This window comes from Cucurbita moschata, unplaced genomic scaffold (assembly GCF_002738365.1).
Source record: "Cucurbita moschata cultivar Rifu unplaced genomic scaffold, Cmos_1.0 Cmo_Scf00027, whole genome shotgun sequence".
In the NCBI taxonomy this organism is placed as follows: Eukaryota; Viridiplantae; Streptophyta; class Magnoliopsida; order Cucurbitales; family Cucurbitaceae; genus Cucurbita; species Cucurbita moschata.
Window position 1 is genome coordinate 944,134 of NW_019268543.1, and position 11,961 is coordinate 956,094.

The 11,961-nt window shown below is 38.9% G+C and overlaps 2 protein-coding genes across 2 annotated transcripts; one reads left to right on the forward strand and one right to left on the reverse strand.

The window, feature by feature from the left end:
- Window positions 1–4,620: 4,620 nt before the first annotated feature.
- Window positions 4,621–7,196, forward strand: LOC111462889 (wall-associated receptor kinase-like 14). Its single transcript, XM_023106692.1, has 2 exons — window positions 4,621–5,568; window positions 5,825–7,196. The coding sequence occupies exons 1-2, from the start codon at window positions 4,809–4,811 to the stop codon at window positions 7,099–7,101; spliced, it is 2,037 nt and encodes a 678-aa protein (XP_022962460.1). The 5' UTR covers window positions 4,621–4,808; the 3' UTR covers window positions 7,102–7,196.
- A 1,497-nt stretch (window positions 7,197–8,693) lies between these two features.
- On the reverse strand, window positions 8,694–10,630 carry LOC111462830 (allene oxide synthase 1, chloroplastic-like). Its single transcript, XM_023106594.1, has one exon. It carries the CDS (start codon window positions 10,569–10,571, stop codon window positions 8,961–8,963), a length of 1,611 nt encoding a protein of 536 aa, XP_022962362.1. The 5' UTR covers window positions 10,572–10,630; the 3' UTR covers window positions 8,694–8,960.
- Window positions 10,631–11,961: the final 1,331 nt, after the last annotated feature.

Here is an 11,961-nt window from a genome sequence, read left to right on the forward strand (position 1 = left end):
ATAAGAGGGAAAAACAAAGTTAGGGCTGCGTCTGAGTGGAGAGAACATGTATGGTTTAATATGGTAAACATCAAAAGGAAATTGGAATCTTCAACAAAATTTAATAAACCAGGGTGTTCGATGTGTCCCGAGACATAGGATGACATTATAATGTACGAGTCGTGTTATTGGGACCCGAGATAACAATGAGATGCAACATTATTGTGTCGCAACGATTGTACATACATGTATGAACGACGTGTGTGGTTGAACAAGTGATGTTCGGTTGGTGAAGACAAATCTCGTCTAAGATTCGATGTAGCCACTAAACCGGGCGAAAAATATGAATGGTGCTTGAGTTTCCCTTTAAGACTCGTCGTGAGTGTGTCAAGATCTCACAACACTGCATGGTTGAAGAATTACGATCATGACAATTGATATCAACCTGTAACAGTCCAGATCCACTGCTAGCAGATATTGTTTTCTTTGAGCTTTCCCTTTCGGGCTTCCCTTCAAGGCTTTAAAACGCGTCAGCCTTCTCAGAGCCAGACGCCGGACAATGTGTCAACCTTCTCACTGTTTCTCGAACGGGGGTAAACACGAGACAGTGTGTCAGTAAGGACGCTGGGCCCCAAAGGGAGGTGGATTTGGGGGGTGGTCTCACATCGATTGGAGGAACGAAAGAGTGCCAGCGAGAACACTAGGCCCTAAAAGGGGATGAATTGTGATGTCCCACATTGGTTGGGGAGGAGAACAAAACACCCTTTATAAGGAAGTGAAAACCTTCCCCTAGCAAACGCGTTTTAAAGCCTTGAGGGGAAGTCCGAAAGGGAGAGCCCAAAGAGGATAGTATCTACTAGCAGTGGATCTGTGCCGCTACACAACTCAACCTAACCTGTACCGATTGAGTTGGATCATCAATTTATTTGGGTATATCTAAAAATATCTTAACCGGATGAACTCAACACATATAAATACCCTTTAACTCAAGAAATACCACGTATGACAAGTATAAAAACGACAACAATACTGTAGCAATCACATTAAATAATGTATATGAACAAAATGAAACTTAAAATTATAATAAAAATAGAAATGGGTTTGGAGTAAGGACAAGACAAGGAGCGATTAGAAGAGATGATATATGGGATGGGCGAAGGAATGTCCATGAACCAATGACGTCGCAACCAAATTGCCTGTCTTCTCAGGGCATTCACTATTACCTTACAAATCTCTCATACACTCCAAAGGACACTCTTCGTCACCTTTTCTTTTGATTTGGGTGGAATTTTAGGTGTCACTTTGGCATCCAAACATATTAACTTAAAACCAATAACCCATTTTTCCTTTCTAATCCAATGCCTTTCAAAACCCTTTTTTTTTTTCCTTTCTAATCCAATGCCTTTCAAAACCCTTTTTTTCTTCATTTGCATTCAACGTTCTTTGCTCTTAAACTTTTTTCAACGCCACCATCATTACTCGTACAATCATAATAGGATTTAATTCCATTATTTTGAATTATTCTCGACTTAAAATTTATCTACTTTCTTTTCTGGTTGGAATATTCTCCGACAATTCTATGTCATTATCTTACCTAATTTGTAATATGTTCCTGTTATTTATTTTTTAGAGTAAAAATTGTTCTTACATATTAAAACGGGTCCTATTAACCTATGTTATACTTACTCACGGGTTTGTTAAAAAAAATTAAAATTTTTATGATTAAGTCAATTTTAATATACAAAGAATAATAAAATTGGGGTGGAGCTTGTCGTTGACGCTGAGTTGGATGCCCGAAGTGGAAACCAAACAATAATCGCACCAACCTTAACTGGAAATCTGCCAGCACAGCCTTAATAGTACCCAGGTCAAACTTCAATGAGAGGCGACACGTGGCTGATCGAGAACTGAAAACGACATGTCGTTGTGGAGCTTTCTTTTCATTTAGTATCGTCGTACGGTAGGAGACCTGTCGAATTCGCACTCGCAGCCTTGTGGGCACACCTATCCCACACGTGGCTTAATTTTTAAAATTATGTCACCAAAAGGACAGGACATCTTAAATCAATATATCCATTCTCGTCCCCATTAAAGTTAATGGATATTTGTTGGACGTATTAATGGGCCAAACAGGGTGAAGAGGTCTATGGGCCCAACATTCGGCCCATCAAATTTGGACCGACCTCTAAAATTAAATATTAAAGAAAGAATAAATGTGATATTTGGTTTATTAAAAATCAAAATTAATTATAAAAGGGGATTCCATGGATAATAATAAGAATAATAAAAAAAGGCCAATAAACTTATATTCGTTTATAAAAATAAAATAAAAAATCAATAAAATAAGTGAAAAATATTCCACTTGCAGATTATAAAATCTCCTTGTCCCCTCTCGATTTTCCTATTTAATAAAAAATATAATCCTGGAAACTGAAGCCGGCCGGATTCAGAACCCTGATTCTGATCAGCCGTCGGTTTCTGCCGCACGTTTTCCAATACCACCGCCTCAACTACCGCCTACTGTCCCCACCTATAAGACACCCACTTCTCCCAATTCGTCTTCTTTCTCACTCTCACTCTGATTGACCGTTACCCACAAAAACCATGGCGGCTATGTCACCTCACCCTTGTTCTGTCGAGAACAACATCGCTGGAGCTCAAGAGGAGGCGGAGATGGAGATGGAGACGGAGGCAGCGGCGGTGGGCCCAGATGTGACGAGGCATATTATGGTGAAGTCTTCCCGCTCCACCCAAGTCAGTTTGGAGAAAGCGGTGGTGCTGCGACGGATCCGGCATCGGAAGCGTGTTAACAAGTTCCAGGCGGTGGTTGGAGCCTTGTTCAGCTCACCGTTCGCCGACAAAGCCGACGAGACACGTCAGAGAAAATGGGTGGACGAACCCTTCACTTCACTCTAGACCAACTCCAATACAAAATAGTTGCTTCCTTGCATTGTAATTCAGCCACTATTAAAAAATATATATATTGTTTAGATTAAAGTTTTTCTCGTGTGAAAAAATAATTCTACTATAATTATAAATTTAGCTATTATTTCATAAAATGATAAATTTCAACAACACAATTAAAATTTTAGATATTTAATGGAAATTGTTTTTTAAATTTAATTTAGTTTAATCCAATTGTTTTTTAAAACTATGAGCCCAAAGTTGGAAATTAGGGAAGGTAAGTGGACTGGCCCAGAACCACGGAAATTACAAAACTGCCCATGACATGACAAAGAAATAAAAATAACACAGACAGCCCCTGAATTTACGCGAAATTATTAACAATGTGAAAAGGACAATAAAAAGAATTTTAAAAGGGTTTTACTTTTTACTTTTTACTTTGATTTTTCTTAAGAAAAAAAAAAAAAAAACAAGACAGATTTTCAAGTTCAATTCGGTAGTCAATGTCAAACACGACGAGCCCCACTACCAGACATTTATTGATTGATTAATTGATTAATTAATTAATTAATTAAAATCACGGGCGACCAGTGGGACCTACTCCAAGTACACGTGTAAAATACAAATTGACTTTTAGACTTCTTGTTGCTTCTGTTGTGGATAGCGTGCACCGGAATATTTGTTTTTATCTCATTCTTTTTATAAAAAAAAAGGATTAAATTATATATTTCATACCAACCCTATCTAATAATTGGTTGCTACATTTCAATTTTAAAGATACATAGAAAAAATAGGACGTTATTTTTTATTAAATTAATATGTTGTTGCAATTTAGGTTATATCATGTTTAATCTAAATTATTATTAAAAAACTAATGTTTATAACACATAAAATATATGGATTCTTTTACTGTTTATCAAATTATTACGATGAAGAATTGAAAATGATGTATTTCAGATCAAACAAGAAATCAATGGGGAGCCCACCGAGCATTTTGATCATTTTTATCAATAATGCATTATTGATGTGAGTGTTTGAGTGTCCATTCAAGCTAGGTTATCGAATTTTTAGATTCGAATTTATGATTTGTCTATATTTCATAGTTTTATCAATTATTGATAGATAGAACGAGGGATGATTCAAGATTATGCATCGAGATCTCTTACGGGATGTTAGAAATAATTTACAAAGTAGGAAAACAAAGAAAAGAACTATAAGTGTGGATGTTGTGCTTTTAAATTCTTCTTTTTTAAAAGTCTTCTCATGTGAACACTCTCGTCAGTATTTCTATAAAGAGTATAGTAGGTGAATGGCTAAGTCGAGGGACCTTCATTTTATTTATTTATTGTAATACATGTCAATGAGGATTTACTAACAAACTCAGTGTGGACAGTTGTGAGATCGCATATCGGTTAAAGAGTGGAACGAAACATTTCTTATAAAGGTGTGGAAACTTTTGATTAATAGATGCACTTTAAAACTGCGAGAATGACGACCCTACGTAATGGACCAAAGCGGACGAAATCTATTAACGAATGACTTAGGCTGATACAAACGATATCAAGTGAGGATACTGAGCCCCCAAGGAGGGGTATGAACGTCCTCGAGAGGAGGTGTGAATTGTTAGATCCCATATCGAGTAGAGAGGAGAATGAAGCATTTCTTATAACGTGCGTAAATCTGGAGTAATTTTTTTTTTTTGACACCTACTTGCAATGTTGAAAAAAAAAAAAAGCTTATTTATTAGTTAATCAAATATTGAAGCTTGATTGACAAATCTCTTGCCCAAATTTCACTCATTGAATTAAAAAAAAAATATATAGGATGAGGATGAACAGCCAAAGGTTGATAGGGTTTCCCACTTCCGCCATCCTCTTGGTTTAGCTGCACACTTAGCATCCATTTTCCATCAAGCACATTCTCAAATGCCAAGAAAATTCATCAATTTCCCACAAAATTCAATCCAAACACCAATATTTTTACTTCTTCTAGCGTTAACACTCAAAGCAGAGGCTGAATGTTCAAAATCATGCAGTCCCAACCACACCCCATACGATTTTCCCTACCCATTCGGCTTCTCCGCCGGCTGCGCAATCCGCTTGGACTGCAATCACGACGGCGCCGCCACCATCGGGGAATTCCCTGTCCAATTAATCAACTCCGACCACATCAAAGTCGTCATCAAAGCCAAATGCAACCGCCGTTTGCACACAATCCGCCAATTCTTCAGCCCCCACTACGCCCCAACGGCCAACAACGCCATTCTTTTACAAAACTGTTCGTCTCCGATTTCGACTTGCCTTTTACCCACCACGATGGTTCAGACCAAATTCGAATCCCCCGATTGCTCTGTTAATCGCACTAGCATAAGCTGCTACACCCAAAACAACACCGCTTCCGCCGCTTTCTTGGACTTCAAAAACCTCACCGGAACCAACTGCGATTACCTTCTCTCGTCCATTTCCGCGGAGGCGCTCAACAGCAACACCTCTGCTGGAATTTCTCTGGAGATTCAGACGGTGGATCTGGGTTGGTGGCTGCAGGGGCCCTGCCGCCAGTCCTGCCATAAAGATGCTAACTGTACGGAGCTTATATCGCCGAGTGACGGGAAGCTATCTCATCGGTGCCGCTGCCGGGAAGGGTTGGTCGGCGATGGGTATTTGACCGGCACTGGCTGCCGGAAAGGTTGGTTTTTTTTTCCACCACTTGCGATTATTATTATTATTATTTGTTTGTTTTATTGCGCGTGATGATTTTAAAGTCAAAAAATCATGATGAAATTTCGGGGTATCGTTTCTTCGTATGGTGGGATTAATTTGGTTGACTATTAATTAGTTGTTTAATTTCATAATTTAAAGTAATTAATCCAACTAATTTGTTGGAATTTAATATTATAAATTATCCAAATTTCACTAATCTGTTCATCTTCTTCCCCAAACAGCTTCAAATTGCTATGCCACTAAGTACACTCTCGCCCAATGCGGAACATCAACAACTGCCACAACAACCGCCGTCCTCGTCGGAACTATAGTCGCCGGAGCCTTCCTCCTCGTTACTCTCCTTTTATTCTGCTGCTTCATCCGCCGTCGTTCCAATCTCAAATCTATTCACCTCAACAAAATCACCAAACGCCGCCTCGCTGAAGCCACAACCGGCGCCGGCGTATCCACCATCCACCTCTACACCTACAAAGAGATTCTAAAAGCTACCCATAACTTCTCTGAGGACTACCGCCTTGGCGCCGGCGCATACGCCTCCGTCTTCGTCGGGAAATTACGCGGCGAATGGGTCGCAATTAAACGCCTAAAAAATCGAGACCCCGACACAATCCAACAAGTTTTAAACGAAATCAACCTCATCTCCTCTGTCAGCCACCCTAACCTCGTCCGCCTCCTTGGCTGCTCCATGGAATCAGGCGACCAAATCCTCGTCTACGAATTCATGCCCAACGGCACTCTGTTCCAACATTTACAGAAACAGAGGGGCACCGGCCTCCCCTGGCTTGTCCGCCTCAATATCGCCGTCGAAACCGCTAATGCAATCGCTCATCTCCATTCTGCAATTAACCATCCGATCTTCCACAGAGACATTAAATCCAGTAACATATTACTTGATCATAATCTCAAATCCAAAGTGGCGGATTTCGGGCTTTCGAGATTGGGAATGGCCGAAATTTCCCACATTTCCACGGCGCCTCAAGGAACACCGGGATATCTCGATCCGCAGTACCATCAGGATTTTCATCTCTCCGACAAGAGCGACGTGTACAGCTTCGGCGTAGTCCTTGTCGAATTGATCACCGCCATGAAAGTGGTGGATTTCTGCCGGCCGAAAGACGAGGTCAATTTAGCCGGTCTGGCAGTCGATCGGATCGGGAATGGGCGGCTGAGAGAAATTGTTGACCCGTTAATGGAGATGGAGTTAGACGAACGGGGAATTTCGTCGGTGGAGAAGGTGGGGGAGGTGGCGTTCAGATGCCTGGCGTTTAATCGGGATGTAAGACCGTCGATGGTAGAGGTGGCGGCGGAGCTGGAGGAGATACGGCGGAGCAGGTGGGATGAAGGGGGAGTGAAGTGTAAGGAAATAGTTGAAAGTGGAAGCTGGAAGTCTAGCCATGGAGGAGGGGATTACTTTTCCAGAGGCTCAGTGGAAGATTCATGGCAGAGTGAACAGAGCTCACCGTCTTCCAATAGTTTGTTAAATAATATTCCTCTATGATCTAAAATTCCACGTAGTCTAGGTTTATATTTAAAATTATTAGCCTCATTAATCATTAATCTTGTTTAGGTTTATATTTAAAATTATTAGCGTCAATCATTAATCTTATTGGTAGAGTGATTCAAATCTCAAAAAGTATTTTTGACAGACATTTGATAATATAAATTTTACTTTCTCTCCCCATTATTCTTATCATTAAAACTCGTGAGTTTGATTTATTGCGAAAATTAAATGATTGGGTCTGACTGTCACTTTAAAACACAAAACGAAAGATTGTGAGTCCATGACTATGGTTTAGTAGGCTTGAATTTATTAGCTTGTGGTTGAAATCAACGTCTTACCGTACCACAACTCTGCAAAGCTAACAAAATGATGTTTCATCCACAATTAACATGTTAAAGACACACCAAACACAATGATCGTATGTTTTCATCACTTCCAACCTATCATCTTTCCACCTAACTTTGACCTTTTCTCGTAGAATTCATCTCTACATTTTCAACTATTTCAACTAAGTTTTAAAGTAGTCATTATCTAATTCACGTTCATTTAATATTAATTATAATACATGTCAATGTACCGTTGAACAGTATTACATTTTATTTGTTTTGATTTATAAAAGAGAAAAAAAAAAACAGTTCGGTAAGTTATTAAAATTAATTATTACCTCCAATATTCCAACCTTTCCTAACATTTTAAATTGAAAAGTAAATAAATATTATTGTCAATATTTGACTATTGAGTGGGTCAACTTTTAGGATTAAATTGAACCGTCAAGCTTTGGACCGGCTTGTTTGGCGAACCAAAATAAATTCTCCGCCAACCTGTCTTGATCTCTCAATTATCTTTATAATAAATAATTATTGAGATTTCTATTAAAAAAGCATTTAAATTTTTTTTGTCGACAGTATTTATAATTTAAATTAAAAAGTATGGCTATCATTCAAACCATGTTTATTTTGCATGCCAATATTGTACGTCTCAATTTGCTAATATTCAATAGATTTACATAAAAATTTAAAAAGTTATTAATTTATTTATTTCTCTGAGGAGGACCCCACTTTTGCAAAAAGTAAACTTTGGACAAAAAGAACAAGCATTCAATTCACCACCAAACTCAACCTCATTTTGGGTCTAGATTAAAAATATCATTTGAATTTCCCTAGTTTTTATTTTTATTTTATTTTATTTATTAAAAATATGACTAAAGGTAAAAAGTAAAAATATGCCTAAAGTAACTGTACTATTATTCTTTTTGAAAAAAATATTTTTGTAATTATTAAACGAAAGGACTCTAAAATTCTCAATTTTAAAATTATGATATTTTCATCTCTTTTTTGCAACGACACATGATCGTGCGCCCAAAAGGAGGAACCATTATCAATTTATTTATCTAAAGATTATAACATTATCAATTGTCTATTTTTTGTTGGTGGATATTTTATTCTATTTATCCACACGTTTGAGTTTTTTTTTTAAATACGGAAATAAAACTAAATTATATATTTTAATTGGAATTTTATAAATAATAAAAATGTTAAATGACGAAGTAAATAATATTAATAAAATAAATGATCGCATGGAAAGAAATATAAAAAGAAAAGATTTAATCACATTGGAACAGATTTATTGGTAGAGATATATTGATAACTTGACAATCTACATCTTGAAAATGACACCCACTTTTGGGGCCCACGTGGATCTCCTTTCATTGGGTCTTATAAAGTGGTGGGGCCCACACTCTCTATCTTTCTAATCCCATTACTTTCTATACTAACTATACAGTTCTTTCTCTCTCCTCTAAAAAGAATTAACCCGCGTAATTATTTTTAACCCGACGGTAATTTTTTTGTTTCCTCCTAGAAACTTGCTTTTTTCAGGGAAGTTACAGTGATGGCGGCGCCCAACGGAGAGTTTGCGACTTCGATGTCGAAGGAGTCGTATCGGAGGAAGAATTCGACGACGAAAAGGCGAGAGATGAACACGATGAAGTCTTTTCCCGCGCACTGCTTGTTCTGAACCGTCGGCGATTGAGTCTCCGGTCCGTTTGACCATAGCACGTGCTTCAGCAACCTCTCACCGTCGCCGGTGAACCGATCAGGCACGAACTCGTTGGCTCTGTCGAAGATTTTCGGGTCTCTGGTTGCGAATGGTTGGAACCCACAAATCATTTCTCCTTCTTTGATCTCGAAAGCAGCGTCGTGGCTTTCGACCACTAGGTCCTTCTTCGCCCGACCGTATTGAACCGGAACCGGCGGCTCGATTCTGAATGCTTCGTACACTACGGATTTCATCAGCGGCATCTGTTCCATGGCCCCCATCGTGATTCTGCCGCCGTTGGCTTGTACGGCGGTACGAATCTCCCTTGCTAATTGGGTGTGGAGATTCGCTCCGGCACGTCCGATCCATTTAATCATATTGGGGAAGAAAATCTTCATCCCTCCGAATGAATTGAAACACGTGGTGAAGAGCAAGTTGTGGCAAGCTTCTTCCCTCGAAATCCCCAATCTATCCGCCTCCTCAAACACCGCCTCCGAGGATTGGTAAAAGAAGTCGTACAGCCGCCGGTAATCGGCTTTAATCAGCGACGGTGGAAGCCGGACCGTGCGGAGGAGGAGCTCCTCGACGACCTTAGGGAGGCCGAGCCTAAGAACAGGGCCGAGCTGGAACAGAACCCATTTCGCAATCAATTTCGGAGCATCTCGACCCAATTTGGTATCGACAGGATTAGCGCCGAAGAGGGACCGAGCCAAGAAATTAAACGCCGCTTGTTCACCGGGAGCATTGTACTCTGCTCTGCCGACGGCAGCTAAATCCTTCTCCAGAGTCTGGAATAGCTCGGAAAAAGTAGAGTGAAATTCGGGGAGAATTTTATCACGGCGGTGCTTGAGGAGGAAGAAGATGAGCTGTTTAAGCTTCTCGTGATCGGGCTCAGATGGGTCAATATAAGAGAGAACTCTGTAGCCGCCGGTGAGTTCTGTGTAAGGCATGTAAGTGCCGGTGAAGAGATCCTTCTTCTCAACTTTAGCATTGTCGAAGAGAACAGGGAAGCTCTTGCCGTCGAGTAAAACCACAACTCGTGAATCGTTGGTGATAAATGGACCCGGCGGCATATTGGTTCTGTAAACAGTGGATTCGTAGCGAAGCATCCGAGATTTGAGATACTCTTCTCTCCCCTGATTGTAGAAATAGTCTTGTCGGTCCTTCAACGCTCCGAACATCGGCGGGCCATAGTCGCCTGGAATCTTCCTCAAGGGAAGCTTCGTCGGTTCCGGAGTCGGAGCAATCCGCTGCGGCAATTGAACGGAGGATGGGGGCGAGGAAGAAGAGGAGGAGGAGACCCCGTCGGCGGCGTAGATCAGGCGTCGGGAAGGAAACCCCAGGTTAGAACGAGATCTGAGAGGCTTCTTCTGCGACGGGAATCGCGAGTGGGGTTGAGGACAAGGGAGGGTTATGGATGTTACCGACATTGTCTCTCAATTTCTCGGAAACTGTTGGAGAAATGGCGCTGTGTTTTGTTTGTGAGCAATGAAGGAAAGGGGGTTTGCCTCTATTTATATGTAATTCGTCAAGAGAAAAGGTCAGCTACACATGGAGTCGTGAAATGTATGTTGAATTGAATTTTTTGTTCACACGCATTTCGTTCTTTGACTAACCCGCCAGCTCAAATTAAAAATTAAGCTTAATATTTACCCACCACCACCACCACCTTCCTAGTTCTAAACAAAATATACTTATTCACGACCACGGTCCAATGTTTTGTTCCCCTCTTCTGTTTAATCTTATACATTGTTCGATCTCTAACTTTGATACTTTTATAAAAAATATTTCGTTCCCTCCAACTCAACTGGAATCTCACCTCAAATCTAATAATTAAAATTAAATTTTGATTTAATTTAAAAAGAATGCATTTTTGGTCCTCCTTGGATTTTGTCCCCCAAATGGTAGAAAATGCAAAGACGGGTAATAATGAAACTACTTAGGATTCAAGAAAGGTTGTGGTTAGGTGACATGGTAGACCAAAGAACGGCAAGGACGAAATTGAGGGGCATTTTCGTGGTACAAGAATATATTCTCCTCAAAGGGTGGACTATGGACCTTTTTAAAATTCTAATTAATTTTAAGTTAAAATATGAATCATAGGTTAATTTAATTTCAAACATTCCTGCTCAGTCTTCCTATAATACCTTTCTCATTCTTCCATTTTCACCTTATTTTTCAATATTAATTTTCTTCCTAAATTTCAATATCATCCATTGATTTTTATTATTCCCTAAACAACAAAAATACCCCAAACAAATTAATTCCCAATTAAACTAATTATATTTTTTAATTTTCTTTTAAAATCTAAATATATTACTGAATTAAATTTATATCCAATATTTTTTTAATAGACAAAAAAAAAAGTGAATAGGAACACGACGTGGAACTAAAATTGGGCGGCAAAATAACACGAAAAATTTAAGGGAAAAAAGGGGCAGACGTGGCAAGTTAGGCTGGTTCGTTCTGGGGGTGTATGGGTGGGACCCACCCGTGTTTTGACCAACATTTATTTTTCACGTGTTTTAATTTATTATTAATAAACAAATCCTCCAAAAATCTCTCTCTAATTCCATTCTGTTCCAAATTTATTTAAGAACATTTTGTCACAATTAAATAATTTAATTTACTTAATTATTTTCTTCATTTCACGAGATTTCGTCAATTTTCATTTGATAAAGATTCCCCATGTAAAATTAGTGAAAAATTAACCATTGAACTAAAAATAACCTTTAAATATAATTGGTTTATATATATATATAATATAAAAATTAAAATATGATTCATATGAAATGTAATTTTTTTTTTTTTTTTTTTTTA